Raw genomic sequence first — 21,504 nt, 5'->3', positions numbered from 1 at the left:
ACTAAACTGACTAAACATGCACTTTAAATTACTTAAACATTTTCAATAAAGGTTATTTGTGTCTGTGTGTGTAACTGCGTCAGATTGGCTGGATCTGACCACCTCTGCATGTCCCTCACCCCCACCTACACCCCCCTGCTGAGAAAAACAAAGCCCCAGACAAAGACAATAAAAACCTGGCCTGAAGGAGCCCTTTCTCAACTGCAGGACTGCTTCTCAACAACTGTATGGGATTTATTCTCCAGCCACAACCTCCAGGAGTACACGGACACTGTACTCTCGTACATCAGGAACTGTGTTGACAATGTCACCGTCAACAAAAGGGTCAGGGTGTTTCCAAATCAAAAACCCTGGATGAATAGCGAAGTGCAATCCCTCCTAAAAAGCCGCAACACTGCCTTCAAGTCAGGGGACAGGGCTGCGTATAGGGCGGCCAGGGCAGACCTGAGTAGAGGCATCAGGAAAGCTAAGGCTGCCTATAGGAGAAGGATTGAAGATCACTTTGCTGACAACGACCCCAGAAAAATGTGGCAGGGGATCAATCACATTACCAACTACAGAAGCAATAACCAGGCAACATCTAGGACTGATGCCTCACTGGCTGAGGATCTAAACCGTTTCTTCGCCCGCTTTGAGACGACCAAGCCCTCAGCTGCCACACCACTTCCACCCGCCCCCAGCACTGGCACACTAACACTTAGGGAGCACCAAGTGAGGTGTGTTCTAAGGTCAGTGAATCCCAGGAAGGCGGAAGATCCCGATGGAATACATGGAAAGGTTCTCAGAGCATGTGCTGACGAACTGACCGGAGTCTTCACTAAAATCTTCAACCTTTCCTTGTCATCAAACACCGTCCCGCCCTGCCTCAAAACCTCCACCATCATCCCCATCGCCAAGAAGACAGCTGTGGCCAGCCCAAATGACTACAGGCCTGTTGCACTTACGCCTGTAGTGATGAAGTGCTTTGAGAGACTGGTCTGTCAGCACATCAGGGCCGGTCTGCCTCCCACTCTGGACCCCCACCAATTTGCCTACAGGACAAATCGTTCCACCGAGGACGCTATCACCATAGCGCTCCACACTGCGCTGAGTCACCTGGAGCACCGAGGAAGCTATGTGAGAATGCTCTTTCTGGACTTCAGCTCAGCATTCAATCATATCATCCCGGAGATCCTGGTCCAGAAACTGTCTCACCTGGGACTCTCCACCCCCATCTGCCTCTGGATCAAGGACTTCCTGACAAATAGACCACAGTCTGTCAGACTCGGCCCCCACCGGTCCAGCACCATCACACTCAGCACCGGGTCTCCACAAGGATGTGTTTTGAGTCCCCTCCTGTTTACGCTCTACACATCCGACTGCTCCCCTACCCATCTCTCAAACACCATCATAAAGTTCGCGGATGACACCACAGTGGTTGGACTCATCTCAAGGGGGGATGAGTCGGACTACAGAGATGAGGTCAACAGACTGACTGAGTGGTGTTCAGTTAACAACCTCCAACTGAACACCACGAAAACTAAAGAACTTATCTTGGACTTCAGGAAGGGCAGAGCAGACCCGGCCCCACTTTACATTCACGGGAGCTGTGTGGAGAGGGTACACTCCATGAGGTTTCTGGGCGTGCAGATATCTGATGACCTCTCCTGGACTGCAAATACTACAGCGGTGGTTAAAAAGGCCCAGCAGCGTCTCCACTTTCTGAGAGTGCTCAGGAGGAACAACCTGGAGGAGAGGCTGCTGGTGACATTTTACAGAGCCACCATAGAGAGCATCCTAACGTACGGCATAACAACATGGTATGCAGGGTGCTCAGCTGCAGACAGGAAAGTACTGCAGAGGGTCATCAACACAGCCCAGAAGCTCACTGGCTGCTCTCTGCCCAGCCTGGAGGTCACTGCAAACTCTCGGTACCTCAGCAGAGCTGGCAATATCATCAAGGACCACTCTCACCCCAGCAACCAACTGTTTGAACTATTACCGTCAGGCCGACGGTACAGGTCACATAAAACCAGGACAAACAGATTCAGGGATAGCTTCTTTCCCAGAGCTATCACCGTAGTAAATAAGCACAAAAACAATTGAACCTATCCCATACCGTCACTGTCATTATATTATGCTGCTATTCATACTGTCATTATATTAATGCTGCTATCCTGTATATATTGTACATACTATTGTTTGAGTACTTGCGATTGTTTTTTTTGTACTTTTTATATTTTACATTTATATTTATTATTGAAACTTGCACCAAGGGAGTGGCACTCCAATTTCGTTGTACTCTGTACAATGACAATAAAGGCTATTCTATTCTATTCTATTCTATTGACATCATATTTATGTCTTTTGCACTGCAGAAACAAGGTCCACTGATCCCCAGGGGTTCTCAGTTTATGCAGCAGACAACAGAAATGGACCCCACTCTTGCCTTTGTGTGTGTGTGTTTTGTTTTCTGGGTTTTTTTTTTTTTTTTTTTTGCTGTAGACTTAGTTCTCTTTTTAAAAGGCATTTTTGTTTCTAGGTATTCTTTGTGGGCAGGTTAAAGTGGGGCACAAACTGTATGCAAAAGATGGATGTAGCCACCACTGCATTATTCACTGAGTGCCAGCAGGAAGCCTAAGCTGATCTGATTGAGGGGTGGACCTGATGCTGCTGGTCACTAGTTTAGCCTCGCTCATTCAATAATATGAATCCATTTTTTCAACTACAGGAGTCCCCCTCTTTCTGAACATTAGAAAAATGTAACTTTAAGCCATTTTTGTGATCTTCAGGAACTGTTGTCTTCTACCCCCAACACATCAGCTCAGTCCTTAGATGTCTAGTAATGTACTCCTGCCAGCTCCAGTACATGGACAACAAAGTGAAAATGTTAGTGAAGAGCATGCAGGTAGCTCACTGCAGATAGCTATGTTCAAAATTCAGGAAAGGAACCATAATTATTGCAGGTCACACAGTGTTTGCACCCTTATATTTTGCTGTTGTTTTAAGTGAGTGTACTGACTGTATAGGCTTCGTATCTTGTACCTTCGTGGACCCCCTTTGTTTTAAGAGCTGCCTCAATTCCTCATGGCATAGATTCAACAAGGTGTTAGAACCAGAGATTTTTGTCCATGTCACATGACAGCATTATGTAGTTGCTGCAGTCAGCGGTGCATTCATGATGCAAATCTCCTGCTCCACCACATCTGAAGGGTGCTCTATTGGAATGAAATCTGGTGAGTGTGTTTGCAAAAAGTAAGCACATTGTCATTTTCAGGCAAAACAGTTGGAGATGGTTTAATCTTTGTGACATGGCATGTTATCCTGCTGGAAGCAGCCATCAAAAGATAGTAAACTGGTTATAAAGTGAAGAACATGCTGAAGAACAAGCAAGAGCATTCAGGTAGGCTTTCTGCAGCTCTTGTGCCATTGTAGCCTATCGCGGTTTGGTGTGTTGTGCATTCAGAGACACTCTTCTGCATCCCTTTGTTGTAACAAGTGGTTATTTCAGGTATTGTTGCCTCCTTATCAGCTTGAAGCATTGTGGGCTCTCTCAGATCTTTTCCATCAATAAGGAACTTTTACCCAGAAAACTGCTCTACTGGATATTTCAGGATTTTCCCACACAATTCTCTGTAAACTCTAGAGATTGTTGTGTGGGAAAATCCCCATAGATCAGCAGTTTCTTAAAAACTCAGACCAACCTGTTGGGCACCAACAACTATACCACAATAAGTGTCACTTAAATCACTTTTCTTCCCCATTCTGATATGTTAAACTTCAGCAGGTACGTCTACATGCCTTGATGCATTTAGTTGGTGCCGTGTCAATAACCAATTAGATACTTGTATTAACAAGTATGATCAGGTGTACCCAATAATGGATAGTGGTACAGTTAAACACTACCTGTATATTATAGTTTATATTTAAATTATAGAGTGTGCTTTAGGAAAAAGTTTTACTGATCCAATCCCGTTCTCCACACTTGTGTGTCAAAGACTTTGGGGCACATTCCCTCTAAGTGAGCGAAGATTTGAAGGTGTCAACATGTCTAAAGGTTAAGTGCATGGGCTCTGATGTAGATGCATACAATTATACATGCTGTGATTCTAAATATCTGCAGAATTTCTGAAGGGACTTAGCTAGAATTCATGTTTAAACTAGTGATGGAATGTATTAATTGTTCTAGTCTCCACAAAATGTACACCACACCAAGCACTGATGGTAGAGAGTTTTTCTGTTACTAACAGCAGCATCTGGTTGCTCACCCCACATTGTTCGTGTAATTTTCATTCAAATCACATGGGCTTCACTTATGTTCATGGCTTCTCTTGCTTTTGCTAGTTTGATAAAAAGAAATAAATACATTTGAAAAAGCTTTGAAAATTTTAATGCTACAAACAGAGAGTGATCAACAAATAAAAAGCTTTTTCGCTCTAATTGCAAAGCTTTGTTTCTAGGTTTGTCGTATTCCTCCTTTTCATGCCGTTTTGAGACTTTATGAACTCATACATTCAAGCACTACAGCTGGGCACACATATGACTTCAATTAAGGCAGTGAGAACCTTAGTGATTAGGCCTCAGGGTGGAGGTTGGGGAGGGAACACTGCCATTAGCTGCTTATTTAACACTGTCTCATTCAGAGTAGAGGTTCAGATCAGAGAAAGTTACATTTTATGTAGTCAATCAGGGGTCTTCTTATTAGCATCAGTTAATTTTTTTACATTCAGTGCTGGCAACAAGGAGCCTTGTCACACTATAGATTCTAATACAACACCTGTGAAATGACAAAAAGCTGAAAAATTCGCTTTTTATTCTTCAAGATTTGGAGTTAAACATGACCACTCGTTGTTTTGTTTTGTTTTGTAATGCCTAAGGGATTCAGTATCCTTTTTCAACATGTTTATGCTGAGGTAGTGGTAAAGATCTATCACACAATACAGAAGTTTGCTTGTTTAATGGCAAAATAGTTAGTATATACTGATTCCATCTTTTGAATATCTTCTGGGTCTGTTATGTAAGGTTGATTTGATGTTCAAAGACAACTTTGAAGGAAGTGGTAAAAGGTAAAGAAAGTCTAACTACTGATCTCTTAAATTGCTATCCAGTGAAGAAAAAACATTTATAAGAACTTTAGGGTTGAAACACCTCAGCGTCTGACAGTTATTGCCTATGTTTACAGTTACAGTGACAGTTATTTCCTATTTCCTCTTTTAGATTAAACACATAAACCCTCATTACTTCACATCTACATTCTCTACTAATGATACAGGGAAGTCCCACTGATATCTATTTCAGTACACTTGGAAGCCAAAAACATGTTTTACTCCCTTTCTCACTGCAACCCACTGACAGTGAAAATATCAGGAAACAGCACCTTCGGTGAAACGCCAGGCCATTTATTATTCTGCTCTCTGGCTGTGACGGGTCTTTTAATTCCACGAGACCTTTCACTCTGCTTGCAATCAGGCCTCCTTGGTGGGCAGTGTTGGCCTTCTTTGTGGGGTTGCTCTGCAGGTGGAGTCAGATTGTTGTCAGCATCAATAGTCCCACACAAAGCCCACCCATACATGGCCTCTGAGGTCAGAGAGACACACCCTGGATGAGACGAAATGGAAGGCTCAGCTAGACAGCTGACTCAAGGTCAAGCCTCCGTGGAGCTTTAATATTCTTTTTGAAGTCTTTCTACGACTGGCTGTCTAGAAAAATAACTTAATTTCAGGACTGCTTTTTTTAATTATTATTATTACTTCACTGCATCTTCTGGTTGTAGCTAAAAATTAGATTAAGGCACTTCCTCTGTTACACAGATGTTGCACCCGTGGCACATTCCTTATTTTTAAGTAGTCAAGTCTCAGTTGAGTATTGTATTTCAAGCCGAACAAATCTGTTTACAATCCAAAACAACCCAAACCCTCTTAAAGAGCTGACATAGCATACTTAACATTGATTGATCAACTTGATACACAGAGTTTTAACATGCTTTCTGTATAAACATGATATTAAAGTGAATTTAATTTCCTTTTAGTCTTCTTTGTGCTTGTTAGAGCTTAAAGCTGTAGGTTTCCTTTACTGCATTTTTATTTGAGACATCTGACAGTTAATAAAACTGCACAACTAGCCCAACCAGTTCTCACTCAGATACTTCCAAGGGGTTTGCCATTAAGCAAAGGTATAACTAAGCCAGATCTTCCCAAAGTGTGGCAGGGGGGGCGCGGTATGAAAAGGAAAAAAACAAAACGCTTGTACACTGCTAGCACTGGGCGCCCACACAAACGCAAAGCAGGAGATGAAGCATAGCTGAATATGTTTCCAAACCAAACTCATTCTAAGCCAAAGACTAGAAAATATGGTGAAGCATATCTTCCCTTTGGTTTCACCTGCACAAGTGCCAAGGTAGGTCTCCCCTGCAGAATTGGTTTTCCCTTTGTCGGGAGCAGCGCTGGGCTGTTCAAATCATGGACAAACAGTATCCCACATTGTTGATTTTTAGTTCGCAAACACTTGTTGTAATGACTAACTACTGACATTTTGGAGATGTTAGCTCTTTATACAGTAAAGTTACAGCGGGATACAAATTATATCAGGCTGATCCTGCCACGATTTGTTCCCCCTGTCAAATCACAGACAAACAGTATCCCACAGTTGTTTATGTTTTTAAACCCATTTTGCACAGAGAGGCATTTTTTGAAAAATGTATTGACAGCAATGTTGAATATTATTACACAGGAAAAAAAAACAACTACACGTAAAATAATTACACCGTGACGCCTCTGTCTGTGTAAATGGAGGGACAGTAACTGCGTGTAAAACCTGCAGATAGTCAGATTAACAGTATTTTGTCTCTATCTGCCATTCCACAATTCATCTCATGTAAACAATAACCTGGCGCACAGCGTGACGTGAAAAAAGGCACATACCTTTGACGTTGTGTGACAAACTCTGTATTCCTCGTCCACACGTAAACGCAAAAAATGAGTTTTAAAAAATCTCAGTTTTTGGTGATTCAAAACGCTGTTTATGTGTGGACGAAACAGCTGCGTTTTCAAAAATACCCGTGCAGGTGTGGACGTAGCATAAAAGAGTTAGTAGTTTATTTTCTTACTACCTGCAGATTACTTGTATTTGCTTAATTGTTTACTAAATGTTTGAGGTGAGAAATAAACCGCAATGGAGCAGAATATGGGTGTGTGTGGTTGGAGGATGTGCGAGTGTGTGTGTGTGGGGGGGGGGGTGCAGCATTTTTCATGTAAAACAAAGGGGGCCCCAGCAAAAAAAAGTTTGGGAACCACTGAACTAAGCATTGGTGATTCTATAGCCTGTTGTGCCTCCCTTACTACTTTCACCATTGTGTTAGCATTTAGTTAGCTTGTTTGGAAACAGCTTTCATTAGTCAACTTGAAAAAAAACAAACCCATAGTGTTCTGTTAGCTGATTTCCCTGAAATCCCTTCCCTATTCATGTGCTATAAAACAATAGCTAAAACATTACTCCAGAAACTTCAGAGACCATCTTTACTTTGGTAACAATACCTAGTTAGACCTAGCTGACTTCTTTTAGCCTGCTAGCGACTAACAAATCAACTGGTGGTGTCTTGATTCGGACTCCCAGCTATGGCTAGCCGACCTGGACACACTAGTTATTCAAATGTATCTCTTCAATACTTAAGGCACTATTTTCAGCATTTAACTATTAAGTGTTATATTTAATCATCTTTTCTTTGTTCTACTATCACTCCCACAACGATAACTCCTCTTCGTTTTCATTCAGTGGCTTTAATTGTTGTCATAAGGTTCGCTTCAGGGGAACTCGGTTCTCTCTAAACATCTCTACAAAAAGACCACTCGTATAGTTTAAAGTTTTTGAGCCCTATTTGACTCTTGTCTGTTTCCCCAATCAGTTGCTTCCCTTGCAACTGGCAACTGGCTTCAACTACGCATCTGAACTTATTCAGACAGTTTGTGACCAAATCAAGAACCGGTATTTCCAGTAATAGAAACTGATCCATTACCCAAAAGTTTTCCAAGCCTCCTGGTGCATTTCTTAAGAGGCTACCTAGTGCAACAATCATGGAACTGGATGCAGGAATTTTTTTTTCTTTATATCAGCTGCTTCAGTTTATGACTAAGGATTTTTCAGAACAAGTTTGATAACTTCACTGTGTTCAGACTCATTATTAGATTAGTCTTTACTTTTTCACCTAATTAGGAGGAAAAAAGGTCATTGTACTGGAGCTTTAAAAGTTTCACTCTGCATAAGGATAAGGACACCTACAGTATTGTATTGTCCCAAGCAACATATGTTATGTTTGTTTTTTGGTGTTGCAGCTGTCACTGGCTAATTTTCCCCTGGTGGTCTGTAAGGTGAAAAAATGTTTCTTAAGCTTCCGATTAAGTGTTTAAAATGGTTAGAAGAAAAGATATGTAAAGTAACATTGTTGATTTTGCAGCTGTTGTATATTTATATATTCACAAGAAACGAGAAGAAGTTATAGGAAAAGAAGGAAAACTTTATTATCGTTAATAAAAATCTCGCTTATTCAAGACAGATTTAATTTGCATCCTTGTCATGAAATACCGGTCATTCAATGAATATTTCCACAAGACTAAGCCTTCTTTTAACTTCCATCAGCATAACAGGCAGTCATTATTATTGATGGCTTGACAGGCACTAAATATCAGCAAAAGGTAAACTGGCAGTTATCTGAAGTGCAGTATTTACTACAATGATGTGTTTGTGAGATGAATGATAATTAGAGGCAGCACTGGAAGCCCCACAGAAAGCAGTGGACGGAAGAATGGAAAGTTTAAAAGAGATGCGCACAGAAGGAGAGGACACTTACCCCTTAACTCGAAACTATGTGGTCTGTAATTGAAAGGATAGTGAGCAAATCAGCTCTCAATCCCAGTATCTTCTGTCAAAAGAAGCCACATTACAAAGGCTCCCACAGTTCACTCATGCTCACTTCTTCAGTGCCTTTATAACGAGGCTGTCCTACTCTAATACACATTGGAGCTGTGAAAACAAAGCTCTTATAATTAGATATCGCCAACCCTCATACGATTAAGGTGTGAATGCACCCACATAAGCGCGCCATCACAGAAGTTCTTACCCCCTCCAAGGTAGAAAAAAAAAGTTGCTTTTCTAAATCTTTTTTTAAACCCTCCAATGGACTACTTGCACTAACACTTCCGCGTTCTATGTAGTCCTGCCCCAGTGCTTCCGGTGCGGTTAAACCATGGCGACGTTCTACACTCGCTGCCTACAAGAGCTCCCAAAATTGAACATCACCGATGTTCATCGGATTTGCAGAGTGACGACTACCCCCGCCAGCAAATTAGATAAAGGATTTAAGTTATATGCTGCATCATATATACACAACTACGAAGGTAAGAAAACGTAAATTAACCGACAAAGAAACGCTAGCTAACGTCAAATGCAAACACTACGTTACTCCGCTATGTCCTTCATTTGATGTCAGTTCTCTACATTACATGTTTTCTTAAACGGTGTTTTATGTCGTCCTAAACTATAGTTGAGGTTTTCTTAACTAATGTCACTTTTGTAGTTAGACACTGTTATAATGGCGTTAGGTAGTTGGCTAACTATGGAGGTAGTTAACTACCTAATGCTACTCTTGCTAAGTGTAAAATATATATGTTTAAGACATGCTGAAATGAGTAATACAGAAATAATGCTAATGGTACTTGTATCTTTATTCAGTGTCCAATAAAGACAGGTTGTCAGGGGAGGTCGGTGTGAGAGCCCTGTGCTACAGGTCAATGAGGAAGAGTGAGGCACCACACAGACTAAGTGTAGGCAGGAAGCTGTGTAAAGTTGTTAATCCCCGTTCAGTGGGGTTCAGTTCATTTAAGCATTAGTTAAGTTCATTCCTAAAGGCCCATCAACTTGAATGTTTTCCTTGTCTCCCTGCTTTATCACTCCTAATTTGACTAGTCAGATAGTTAAATCAACGTGTGTTTGGGTGATCAGAAACATTTGACAACAAGTTAATACTGCAAATATACACAATCTAAGTTATTACAGTTATCAAGCATGGTTAAGTTGTTTTAATAGGGAGAGAAGGAAACACTAAGCATTCAGGAGGGTGCGTAACCATAACACTGAACTATGTTCCTGTTCGGCTCTTCCATGAAGATGTTACATTTTTAATTTTCGTTCTTTCTTCTTAGATTAAGCTTCTGGATTCATCGCCGGTGATACTGACACATAGCCAGTGCTCCTGTGTGGCAGGCGCTGTTATGTGCAATCACACAGTGGCACTGCTCTTCCAAACAGCACACTACTCACAACTCAGAGTGCCGGTTGTCCCCCCTGTGCATAGCTGCACGGAATCTGAACAGCAATGGCACAAGCCACGGACAGTGGTAATTTAAATGAGGTTAAAGTTTTTGAATTAGTCCATGTTTACATATGAACAGCAACACCATCCATAGTAAATGTGTCTTCTGTTAGGGTGTGAAGCCAGGACCCATCAACTCCATGATCTTCACTAAGCCGGTACCAAATAGGATGGCCCAGACTGGAGTACGGTAATTAGATTTGTAAAATTTGGTTTCACGTGTTACAAATGTATGTTGCTATTTTTTTCATACATACATGTGTCAGAATAGGTATTAATTTACATACAACATTACACTTTCTGAAGACGGCTAACTCAGTCATGTACATATACATCCCAGTCTCTAACTTATGCACCACTGTTTTACACCTTTTAGTTTTTAGTTTAGTTGTTGTTCAGTATAACAACCTTCTTCCTTACATTATTGTCATTGATGTTTTCTTTAGGAGTGGCTTCTACAGAGGCATGGTGGGTCCGTTACCAGATCCCTGCTTGTTCAGAATAACGGAGGCATATGCAAAATTTAATATTGAGGACAGGCCACTTGTGACCACAATGAACATGAGACCTGACAAGCCCCTTGTGGAAAGTGCCTTTGGGCTGGTGCAGGAGGGCAGTGTTCTGTCATATCAGCAGCCGGTTTTGACAACCCGGTACATCACACTACACCGCGATGCACCACCAACACCGCACTTGCCTCTGGAGGGGTATGACATCTTGCCATCAGATTGTGTGTTTGTGTGCTCAGAAGAAGAGCTTCTGCATCTGAAAAGCTTGTCTGTAACTCTGGAAATGGCTCAAAAAATAGAGGAAGCTACACGTGAGCAAAGCTCTTCGTCTGAGTGGCATCAGCTCCGCAGGCCCAGAGTGACTGCCTCTAGGTTTCGGGAGGTGTGTCACGTCAGAGGCCAGAGCTCGGCCGAGTCACTAGCAGAGCGTATATTGAAGGGAACAAGGCAGACAGCAGACATGAGGAGAGGAACTGAGATGGAGCCTGCAATAGCAGCAGAGTATAGTAGGCTAATGAATGTTAACTACTCACCCTGTGGTCTGGTCATTCACCCCATTGCTTGCTGCATCTCCTGATGGTGTTGTTTTTGACCCCAATGAATACCCCCAGTTTGGCTTCGTCGAATTCAAATGTCCCAATGTACAAAACTTTATTGACTGCAAATATGTGCAGATGGAATGTGGTACCCCTAAACTAAAAAAGAGCCACGCATATTACTGGCAAGTGCAAGGACAACTGCTCATCAGTGGGATGCAGTGGTGTGACTTTGTTGTGTGGGCACAAGAGGACTACCTAGTGCAAAGAATATACATGGATACAGATGTGCACAATGCAATCAGAGAAAAGGCAGACTATTTCTTTTTTTACATATATATGCCAAGATACCTTTGTTTGAAAAAATGAACAGTGAAAACATAGCAAAAAGAAAAACAGATCCTTCAGGCTGGCTGGAACAAAATAACTGATGTTTTATTTTCAATATATTTCATGAATTCTTTTGTTGTTACATGTTACCTTTATGTGACATCAATAAACTGTTATTTAAGCAATGGCATCAATTTAATTTTTAAAAACACACATTAAAACGTTGAATTTGTGCAGAACTTATTTACATGGTAAGTATTTAAAACTCCATGCCTAGCATACTGATATACATTTAGACAATAACACAACTGAACTGTAGAAAATGACAAATGGTATTTTTGATGTTACAAAAGTTCAATGTCACTTATGATTTTAAAACGATTTAGTGATTTACTTTATAATTTTGATAAACAGTTTTGTTGAATCTGAATAGTAATATAGTAATATAATTAAACAGTATTATTAACATTAAACATTTGCAATGAATTTGAATTATCAATAACTGAAACTCAACTATCAGCACTCAAGTACCAGTTCTGTAATCAAGTATTGTCAGCTGAGAAGGAAGAAATGCAACTGTAGTGGCCTCAGCTGCAGGTCATTTTCCATAAGTTACTGGCACTGGTGTCTTGGGAAAAATCCATCTTGTCTCACTTAACCCATTTTTTAACTAATGCTGTGTTCTGGTAATTTGACAGCATACATGCCACTGCAAACAGTTGGTTGATATTATAAACATGTGACATGGTAATGATGCTATCAAAAAGTTTGTTCTGTTTGATCCTCCTAATGACTCGCTCCACATGTACCCTGAGTCTGGCTATGGCCTGCGTCTCCTTAACCTGGTATGCTGGCATCTGCTTCTGCTTAGATAGAAAAGGTGGGCAGTACACTTTGCATTTACAACAATCAGTGATTAGGAAGCCCTTATCTACCATCACTGCCATGTCTTCAGTCAACTTCTCAGCAATGCCTGATTGTTTGAATAGTTCCTTGTCACTAACCGAACCAGCATACAGATTAGAGATGAAAAGTAAATATCTATTTTGTTTTCATTAAGACTGGAAAAACTTTCGAAATTTAACTGATGGTGACCTTGGTATATTTTAAACAGTTAGCTTGAATAGAACTTAGGTGTACCTGGTATAGAATCGGATGTCAGTGTCGGAGCCAGCAAAACGCTGTAACCCAAATTCTCGCTGGACACGTAACTCCTGTATTTCCTTCCTCAGAGTCTCCACGTCTTTGGACAGGTCTTCTGCAGCTGATGCAGATATGTCCAATGCAGACGGCTCAGGGACTGAGCAGTAGTCATGATCTCTTGTAAGACTTTGCTCTTCTTGATCGTCAGGAGGAACTAGTTCAGGGCGTCGCTCTGTTCTCTCCCAAACACTACGCCGCGGTGGTTCAACTTTATAGCCATTCCACTCAAAAAGTGTTGGTACAGCACCTTTAATAAGCCTCCTTCGACCATCGAGGGTTGTTGGCTCTATGAGTTGATCACTGGCAAAGTGTCTGCAGCAGACCCTGGTGTGAGAGGTGATCGTGAAATGATCCCGGCGTATGTTTACCGGCCATTGTCTTCTCAAGTCGGAATGGGTCGGAAAGGCATGAAAACTTAGTATGCCATTAAATTTGGCTGAAGCTGAACAAAGTGGGACACAGCAATGCTCGGAGTATTTCTTCTCCTGTTTTTGAAAATGTTCTGTTTTAAATACTTTCCTTTTTATACTCATTCTGAAGCGACATTAGCATAGCTACCAATAGATAAGCAAACGTACCGGAAACGCACAAGCGGTACTATTTGGAAACGGAAATACGTCACATGCCCTAGTGCAAGTAGTCTATTTAATTTGTGTCACAGAGACCCTTCATCCTAAAAGGACTACTGAAACTGCAAGTACTGAACGCTCAGTACACTTTAGTCTCGCTTGTAAAAGGAATGCTGTGCTTTAAACTGCAAGGGTGCAGTTCTTGAAGTGAATAGCCTGATCTGATTGCAGATACCTGTATAGATGCTGTATACCAAATTCCTTTATTTTGCATCATCTTAAGGTAGTAATCTGGACCCAGCACTGTAGTTCACAATGACTGAGTTTAAAAGAAAAGAGCCTTTGAGTAACTTAGGCTATGTTCACACTGCAGGTCTTAATGCTCAATTCCGATTTTTTGATCAAATCCGATTTTTTTGTCTGCTCGTTCACGCTACAAATAAAATGCGACAGCAAACGTGCTCTAGTGTGAACGCTCAAAGCGGCCCGCATGCGCAAAAGAAGACTTCACACACAACGCGCTCTGTTTAGACCCAGAGCAAACAGTATTGTTTGATAGATGGCCCTTAATATAAAGAGTTCGGACTTTACATTTCCCAATTTTTGCTTTAAGTTATTTTGTTATTTACATAATAATGTAAATAACCTAATAATGATCCTTATTGCTGTTTTAGAGAGGAGCGGTGCTTCAAAGGATAGTTGCAGATTTCTGTCAGAATCTGCAGATTATACAGTACAAATAAAATGTTCACGTTTCTCCAACATTGTCCTCCCAACAGTTTCACTGATATCTACACGGGATGGCCAGAGAAGCGTTCGCGATGTCTTCTCTGGCGCTTCTCTGGCACTGATAATTGGCGTCTGTCTTGTGTCAGTGACGTAAAAGACGGATTTAATGCGATCTGACCGTTCAAACAGCAGTCGCTTTCTAAAACATCGGATATGTATCGGATTCAGTACCACATACGAAAGTGACCCAGATCGGATTTGAAAATATCGGATTTGTGCCGTTCACACTGTCATACCATGATCGGATATGGGTCGCATAGGGTCAAAAAAATCGGATTTGATGCGCTTTCGCCTGCAGTGTGAACGTAGCCTTAGGGCTCTTTTTTTTCTTCTTCTTGACTCTTGTGTAATTGTATTTGGCATGTATTTGGTAATTGAAAAAGAAGAAGAAATATGATATTGATTTAAGCATAATGGTAATACATGAACTCTAAATACTTACAGGACATATACTATATAATACTATATAATACTTAGGGACCCAGATGATTACCTAACACAACAATTCAGGTTCTGGGAGAAGAAAAAACTTAGATAAACCCAAAATAGGTTTAAGACTTTGATTTCTTTTAGTTTACAGTAGATAGTACAATATTATCTAGTGTACATGGGGCGATCGTGGCTCAAGAGTTAGGAGTTCGCCTTGTAATCGGAAGGTTGCCGGTTCGAGCCCCGGCTCGGACAGTCTCGGTCGTTGTGTCCTTGGGCAAGACACTTCACCTGTTGCCTACTGGTGGTGGTCAGAGGGCCCGGTGGCGCCAGTGTCCGGCAGCCTCGCCTCTGTCAGTGCGCCCCAGGGTGGCTGTGGTTACAATGTAGCTTGCCATCACCAGTGTGCGAATGTGTGTGTGAATGGGTGGATGACTGGATATGTAAAGCGCTTTGGGGTCCTTAGGGACTAGTAAAGCGCTATATAAATACAGGCCATTTACCATTTACTATGTCTAAGGAGCCAGAGCTTCTTGTAATTTTAAAGTGGTCTGAGCACCAGAGATGGGCAGTAACGCGTTATTTGTGACGTGTTACTGTAATCTGATTACTTTTTTCAAGTAACTTGACCAACACTGCTGAGCACTATCTTTCTGGGCTTTCTGGTGGTATTTAAAAGTTTTTCTTTGGGCATTTGCTGATTCCAAACATTGCCAATGCGGTTAAAGTGCATCTGGCTCGGAAAACACGCAATGGAACACTATCAGTCATAGAATGATAACATAACAAAACAAGCGCCAGCATAAAAAAACAAACGGTTTGGAATGTGTGAATGTCTTTATCCAAAGACAACCTGTCCAGGGTGTAACCCGCCTCTTGTCCTGTGCTAGGCTCTGGCTCCTGTTCATACTTTTATAGTAGTGGATAGCCTTTTAGTTAGTCTGAGAAAAAAATCCAAAGAACCAGATTTTAGACCATGGAGGGACAAACCAAATCTACAACCATGTTAGCAAACATCCTATCTTACATCTTACAGCCACGTTGCTAGGAATGTCTTTATTTTTTCTGCTGTTATAAATATGTGACAAGTTGAATTTTTGCCTGGAATTAAGGCATTAGCAAAGTTATTACGTGTCAGAGATGTGTTATATTCTTTGCTGTGGTTGTTAAAGTATTTCAGTACTGGACTGTCAGGCCGACTGACAGAGCCACCCAGGAACATGACTGCCAAGTTATGTATGTGTTAACATGTGCTGTCGTTTTACCTTTTAATCATGTTGTTATTGACTGTGCTTAAGCAGATAAGATATGTATAAATGCTTAAGTGTGTGCAATAACAGCTGACTGCTGCTATAACCAAGAGGAGATTGTAAAAGAAAACAAATTCCAAGCTCTTTTGTTTTGGGAAGTAACCTTTAACTTTCAAGTTCTCCTAAGCATACCCTACAGCAGTGGTTCCCAAACTATTTTCGCTGGGCCCCCCTTTGTTTTACAGAAAAATGTTCGCCCCCCCCTTCGCGCGCGCACACACACACACACACACACACACACACTAACACAACCTCCAACCACACACACCCATATTTTGCTCAATTGCGGTTTATTTCACACCTCAAACATTTAGTAAACAATTAAGCAAATACAAGTAATCTGCAGGTAGTAAGAAAATAAACTACTAACTCTTTTACGCTACGTCCGCACCTACACAGGTATTTTTGAAAACGCAGCTGTTTTGTACACACGTAAACGGCGTTTCGAATCACCGAAAACTGAGATTTTTTAAAACTCATTTTTTGCGTTTACGTGTGGACGAGTGATAGTAGAACAAAGAAAAGATGATTAAATATAACAATTAATAGCTAAATGCTGAAAATAGTGCCTTAAGTATTGAAGAGATACACTTGAATAACTAGTGTGTCCAGGTCGGCTAGCCATAGCTGGGAGTCCGAATCAAGACACCACCAGTTGATTTGTTAGTGTCGCTAGCAGGCTAAAAGAAGTCAGCTAGGTCTAGGGTTGCCAACCGTCCCTTAAAATACGGAATCGTCCCGTATTTCGAAACAAAAGTACACGTCCCGTATTGAGCTAATAAGGGACGCACTTTGTCCCGTAATACAGTGAGAATCAAAAGTAGTCTATAACTTTTAATGGAATTAACGCTTTGTTTGAAAACATAATTCCCAGCCCCTCTCCTGCTTTGTGACCAATGAGCTGACAGCACACTTACGAGTATGACAATTCAGATTACCACTCATCTCATTGGTCGAGGAAAGGTCGCTTACGGAGAAAATACCGGAAGACAACAAATGACCACAACAAGAAGCATGGCCAACAGGGAAACAAACGCAGACACTGCGGTGCAAGTCTCGGACGACAGTAAACCTAAAGCTGGGCAGACACTGTGCAATTTTTTTCAGTCACGTTATTCAGCTCCTGCTCAAACTGCACGATTGACTCGCAGTTGGTAGGTCACGATGCAGGTCTCACACTATACCGCCCGATGCTCTGATGCGACCTGAGTGCTCACACTGTGCCTCCATAAAATGAAGGTTATAACAGAAAATCTGTCGCGCTCTCTCTCTCCGTCTTACACTCACACAGACACACACACCACCACCATCAACTTTGCTAAATTGCTAATGAAAAACATTGATCGGGCAGCTGTGACTGAGCAGCAATGTAAATCCAACTATTTTCACGGTTGTTGTGGTCGTGATAATTTTGTGATGCCACATCGAAAAGGCTCGGATGAGCTTTCCAAAGTTCTACAAGTTGTGCCTCCATCGCTTGTGTCCAGATCACAGGCTGCACAGCCGTGCTGCTCCATCTTTTACACCAACGTTTACGTGTTTGCGCGCGAGCAGTGTGAGCGGCTGTGGTGAGACCCTCACGAGCGATTGATGATCGGGAGCTGGTCGTGAGGTGTTAATCACTTCTCGTTACCCCACGTATACTACACGATGCACGATGAAGGCCAAAATCGGCTCAAAATGGGCCTAAAACTGCACAGTGTAAGCCCAGCATTAGAGCAGCAATGTTTGTTCCCCTCAGAGAAAGGGAAGAATGGGAAAAGGAAAACACCTGGCTGGAAAAAGTTAATATGGGCATGTGCAGTGAATATCAGCGCTATGTGGCCAGAAGTGTGATAATATAATTTATTTTGTGTAATAAACAACTGCAAGAATAGATGATTACAACAAATAGATGACTAATACATAAAAGTAATACATAGATGAATAATGATGATGAGTTAAGATGCGTAATCATGGGAGCAAGTGGGTTTACAAACAGGAGCAGCTGATTAGCATTAGAAAAGCTGAAATAATACCTCAGCTGAAGCCAATTGTACTAAATGCACTAAATGTGCACTGTTACAAGAATGTTTTTCTTTCTATTGTTTTCTATTATTTTAAGTTAAGCAGGACAGAGTTCTTTTAAAGAAAGATTTACTTATATTCTCAAAAGTTAAGCATGACAGGCTTCTGTTTAAGAAGGAGACCTGTTTTATTGTGTTAATGTTGTCATTTTGAGCTAAAAATAAATGGCTAAATGATCATTTGTTTCACATGTGTTCATATCACAAAGAATACACATCTACTTAAATCAAATTCAAGTCAAATGGTTAAAAAAAATAATTTCACACAAAAAAAGAGCTAGAAAATTCACCACACTGGGAAGGGTGAAGACAATTGGGTCGCCCGGCCCTGGCCACGAGGTGTCCCTTATTTATTTTTCAGGGAGTTGGCAACCCTAGCTAGGTCTAACTAGGTATTGTTACCAAAGTAAAGATGGTCTCTGAAGTTTCTGGAGTAATGTTTTAGCTATTGTTTTATAGCACATGAATAGGGAAGGGATTTCAGGGAAATCAGCTAACAGAACACTATGGGGGTTTTTTTTTTCAAGTTGACTAATAAAAGCTGTTTCCAAACAAGCTAACTAAATGCTAGCACAATGGTGAAAGTAGTAAGGGAGGCACAACAGGCTATAGAATCACCAATGCTTAGTTCAGTGGTTCCCAAACTTTTTTTTGCTGGGGCCCCCTTTGTTTTACATGAAAAATGCAGAACCTCCTTCCATCAGGAAGGAGGTTCTGCAGCATCCGGTCCCGTACCAGCAGACTGAGAGACAGCTTTTTCCATCAGGCCATCAGACTGCTGAACACGTCATAGACACCTCAGCTTCACTACTGGAACTTCAACATTATGCACTCCACACTGTATATAAATGCCACTTGTTTTGCACATATTCAACTCTGTATATTTTATATATTTTATTATTATTATTATTATTTTATTTTATTTTTTTACTATTTAATTTGTAAAAATGTGTATACACACACACACACACACACACACACACACACGTAGGAAAATATTTAGTATACACATCCAGAAATGCATACACTATTATATATTGTACATATATTTATTAGTTTCAGGTTGGCCATTCTTGTATTTTGCTCGTTTGTGTTGTTGTGTTTGCACATCTCTGTTGCTTGTGGGGCTCGCACACAAGAATTTCACTCGCATGTGCTGTGCCAGTGTGCCTGCACATGTGATGTGACAATAAAAAGTGATTTGATTTGATAATGCTGCACCCCCCCCCCCCCCCCCCCCCCCCCCCCCCCACTAGTGATGGGATTTCCGGCTCTTTTTAGAGATCCGGCTCTTTCGGTTCGGCTCACTAAAAAGAGCCGGCTCTTTCGGCTCCGAACCGGCTCTTCAGGTTGTTTTGTTGCTTTAATTAATTTATTATTAACAATAATATAAAATTATGCACAAAAGGAATTACTAACATAAAAACAAGTGGTTTTATTTATATATGTTTATATATAAATATATGCGGTGGCCCCTAGAGACAAAACACGTACAAACTCCAAAACACATTTCTAGCATGAACTGAACTTCCAAAGCCGAGCTACTAGATCACTTAAATTACACAATTGAAAGCATGTGTGTATTGTTTGTGTATTTATACACAGGCACTCATATATATATTCAAATAATTTAAAAAAAAGTTCATTTACCTGTTATTACCACACACCAAATCCGGTCGTTGGTACTTGCTGGCTTGTGTAGCCACAAGATAACAAAGGCTCAACACTGCGCCCAGCATCCTGGAGCACTTCTGTTGTCTTTTGTACGTGTTTTGAGTTTTTATGTGCTTCTGAGTTTTTACGTGCTTCGGAGTTTGTACGTGTTTTTACGTGTTTTGGAGTTTTTACGTGTTTTGGAGTTTGTACGTGTTTTTACGTGTTTTGGAGTTTGTACATGCTTCAGAGTTCGTACGTGATTTGAAGTTTGTATGTGCTTTGTCTCTAGGGGCCACCGTAAATATACTTTTATTTATTCACTCCACATAAAATGTAATAAATAAATCATATAATACAAAAATCAACTATTCACATTTCAAGTTTTAACTATTTAAATTTTCAGCTTTTTCCTTTCACAAATTTAAAGTGAAAAGAACACAAAACACTGCAAACCACAACACAATTAAATATAAATTATAATATGAAAATTAAAAGAACATGCATATTCTCTGTCATATGGACCTGCATGAATAAACTTTCTCAATCCTTTATCATCTGCAACTGAAAATAGTTGTGGATGATTACTATACCTTTCTAATGTTGTTGTCCCTGCCTCTCTTTCTCTCTCTGGCTCTGTTCCTGTGCTACTGAGTGTAACTACCGCCCCTCCCCCCTCTGCCCAGCATAAAGCACAAGGCTCGCGTGCAGAGTGAAGCGGAAAAAAAGTGCGAGAGAGAGGCTGAGAGAAAGAAAAAAAAAAAAGAAAACCCACGTGACGGCTCGCGATAAGGAGCCGGCTCGCGTCGTTCACGTCAAAGAGCCGGCTCTAAGAGCCATTTCGTTCGCGAACGACCCATCACTAGTAACTACCGCCCCTCCCCCCTCTGCCCAGCATAAAGCACAAGGCTCGCGTGCAGAGTGAAGCGGAAAAAAAGTGCGAGAGAGAGGCTGAGAGAAAGAAAAAAAAAAAGAAAACCCACGTGACGGCTCGCGATAAGGAGCCGGCTCGCGTCGTTCACGTCAAAGAGCCGGCTCTAAGAGCCATTTCGTTCGCGAACGACCCATCACTAGTAACTACCGCCCCTCCCCCCTCTGCCCAGCATAAAGCACAAGGCTCGCGTGCAGAGTGAAGCGGAAAAAAAGTGCGAGAGAGAGGCTGAGAGAAAGAAAAAAAAAAAGAAAACCCACGTGACGGCTCGCGATAAGGAGCCGGCTCGCGTCGTTCACGTCAAAGAGCCGGCTCTAAGAGCCATTTCGTTCGCGAACGACCCATCACTACCCCCCCCCCACACACACACACACACAACTAACTCTTTTATGCTACATCCACACCTACACAGGTATTTTTTGAAAACGCAGCTGTTTCGTCCACACATAAACAGCGTTTTGAATCACCGAAAACTGAGATTTTTTATTAAAACTCATTTTTTGCGTTTACGTGTGGACGAGGAATACAGAGTTCGTCTTGCAACTCAAAGGTATGTGCCCTTTTTCACGTCAGCTGTGCGCCACGTTATTGCTCACATGAGAGGAATTGCAGAATGGCAGATAGTCAGATTAACAGTATTTTGTCTCTATCTTCAGGTTTTACACGCTTACATATACACACGCAGTTACTGTCCCTCCATTTAGAAAGGCAGAGGCGTCACAGTGTAATTATTTTACGTGTAGTTGTTTTTTCCCTGTGTAATAATATTCAACATTGCTGTCAATACATTAAAAAAAAAAGCCTCTCTGTGCAAAATGGGTTTAAAAACATAAACAA

At 41.3% G+C, this 21,504-nt stretch overlaps 1 protein-coding gene across 2 annotated transcripts; it reads left to right on the top strand.

The window, feature by feature from the left end:
* Positions 1-9,161: 9,161 nt before the first annotated feature.
* LOC146629273 (uncharacterized) lies at positions 9,162-11,730 on the top strand. Of its 2 annotated transcripts, XM_085358469.1 has the most exons (5): positions 9,162-9,368; positions 9,703-9,794; positions 10,173-10,367; positions 10,456-10,532; positions 10,789-11,730. In XM_085358469.1, exons 1-5 carry the CDS (start codon positions 9,218-9,220, stop codon positions 11,426-11,428), a joined length of 1,155 nt encoding a protein of 384 aa, XP_085214595.1. In that variant the 5' UTR covers positions 9,162-9,217; the 3' UTR covers positions 11,429-11,730. The 2 variants fall into 2 exon arrangements, with proteins under 2 accessions (XP_085214595.1, XP_085214594.1); XM_085358468.1 differs by lacking the exon at positions 9,703-9,794 and having other exon boundaries at positions 9,286-9,368.
* The last annotated feature ends 9,774 nt before the right edge of the window (positions 11,731-21,504 follow it).

Source organism: Diplotaxodon limnothrissa, linkage group LG7 (assembly GCF_057381915.1).
Source record: "Diplotaxodon limnothrissa isolate DT_005_m linkage group LG7, D_limnothrissa_male_GT1.1, whole genome shotgun sequence".
Taxonomy (NCBI): domain Eukaryota; kingdom Metazoa; phylum Chordata; class Actinopteri; order Cichliformes; family Cichlidae; genus Diplotaxodon; species Diplotaxodon limnothrissa.
This window is presented reverse-complemented; position numbering and strand designations above follow the sequence as displayed.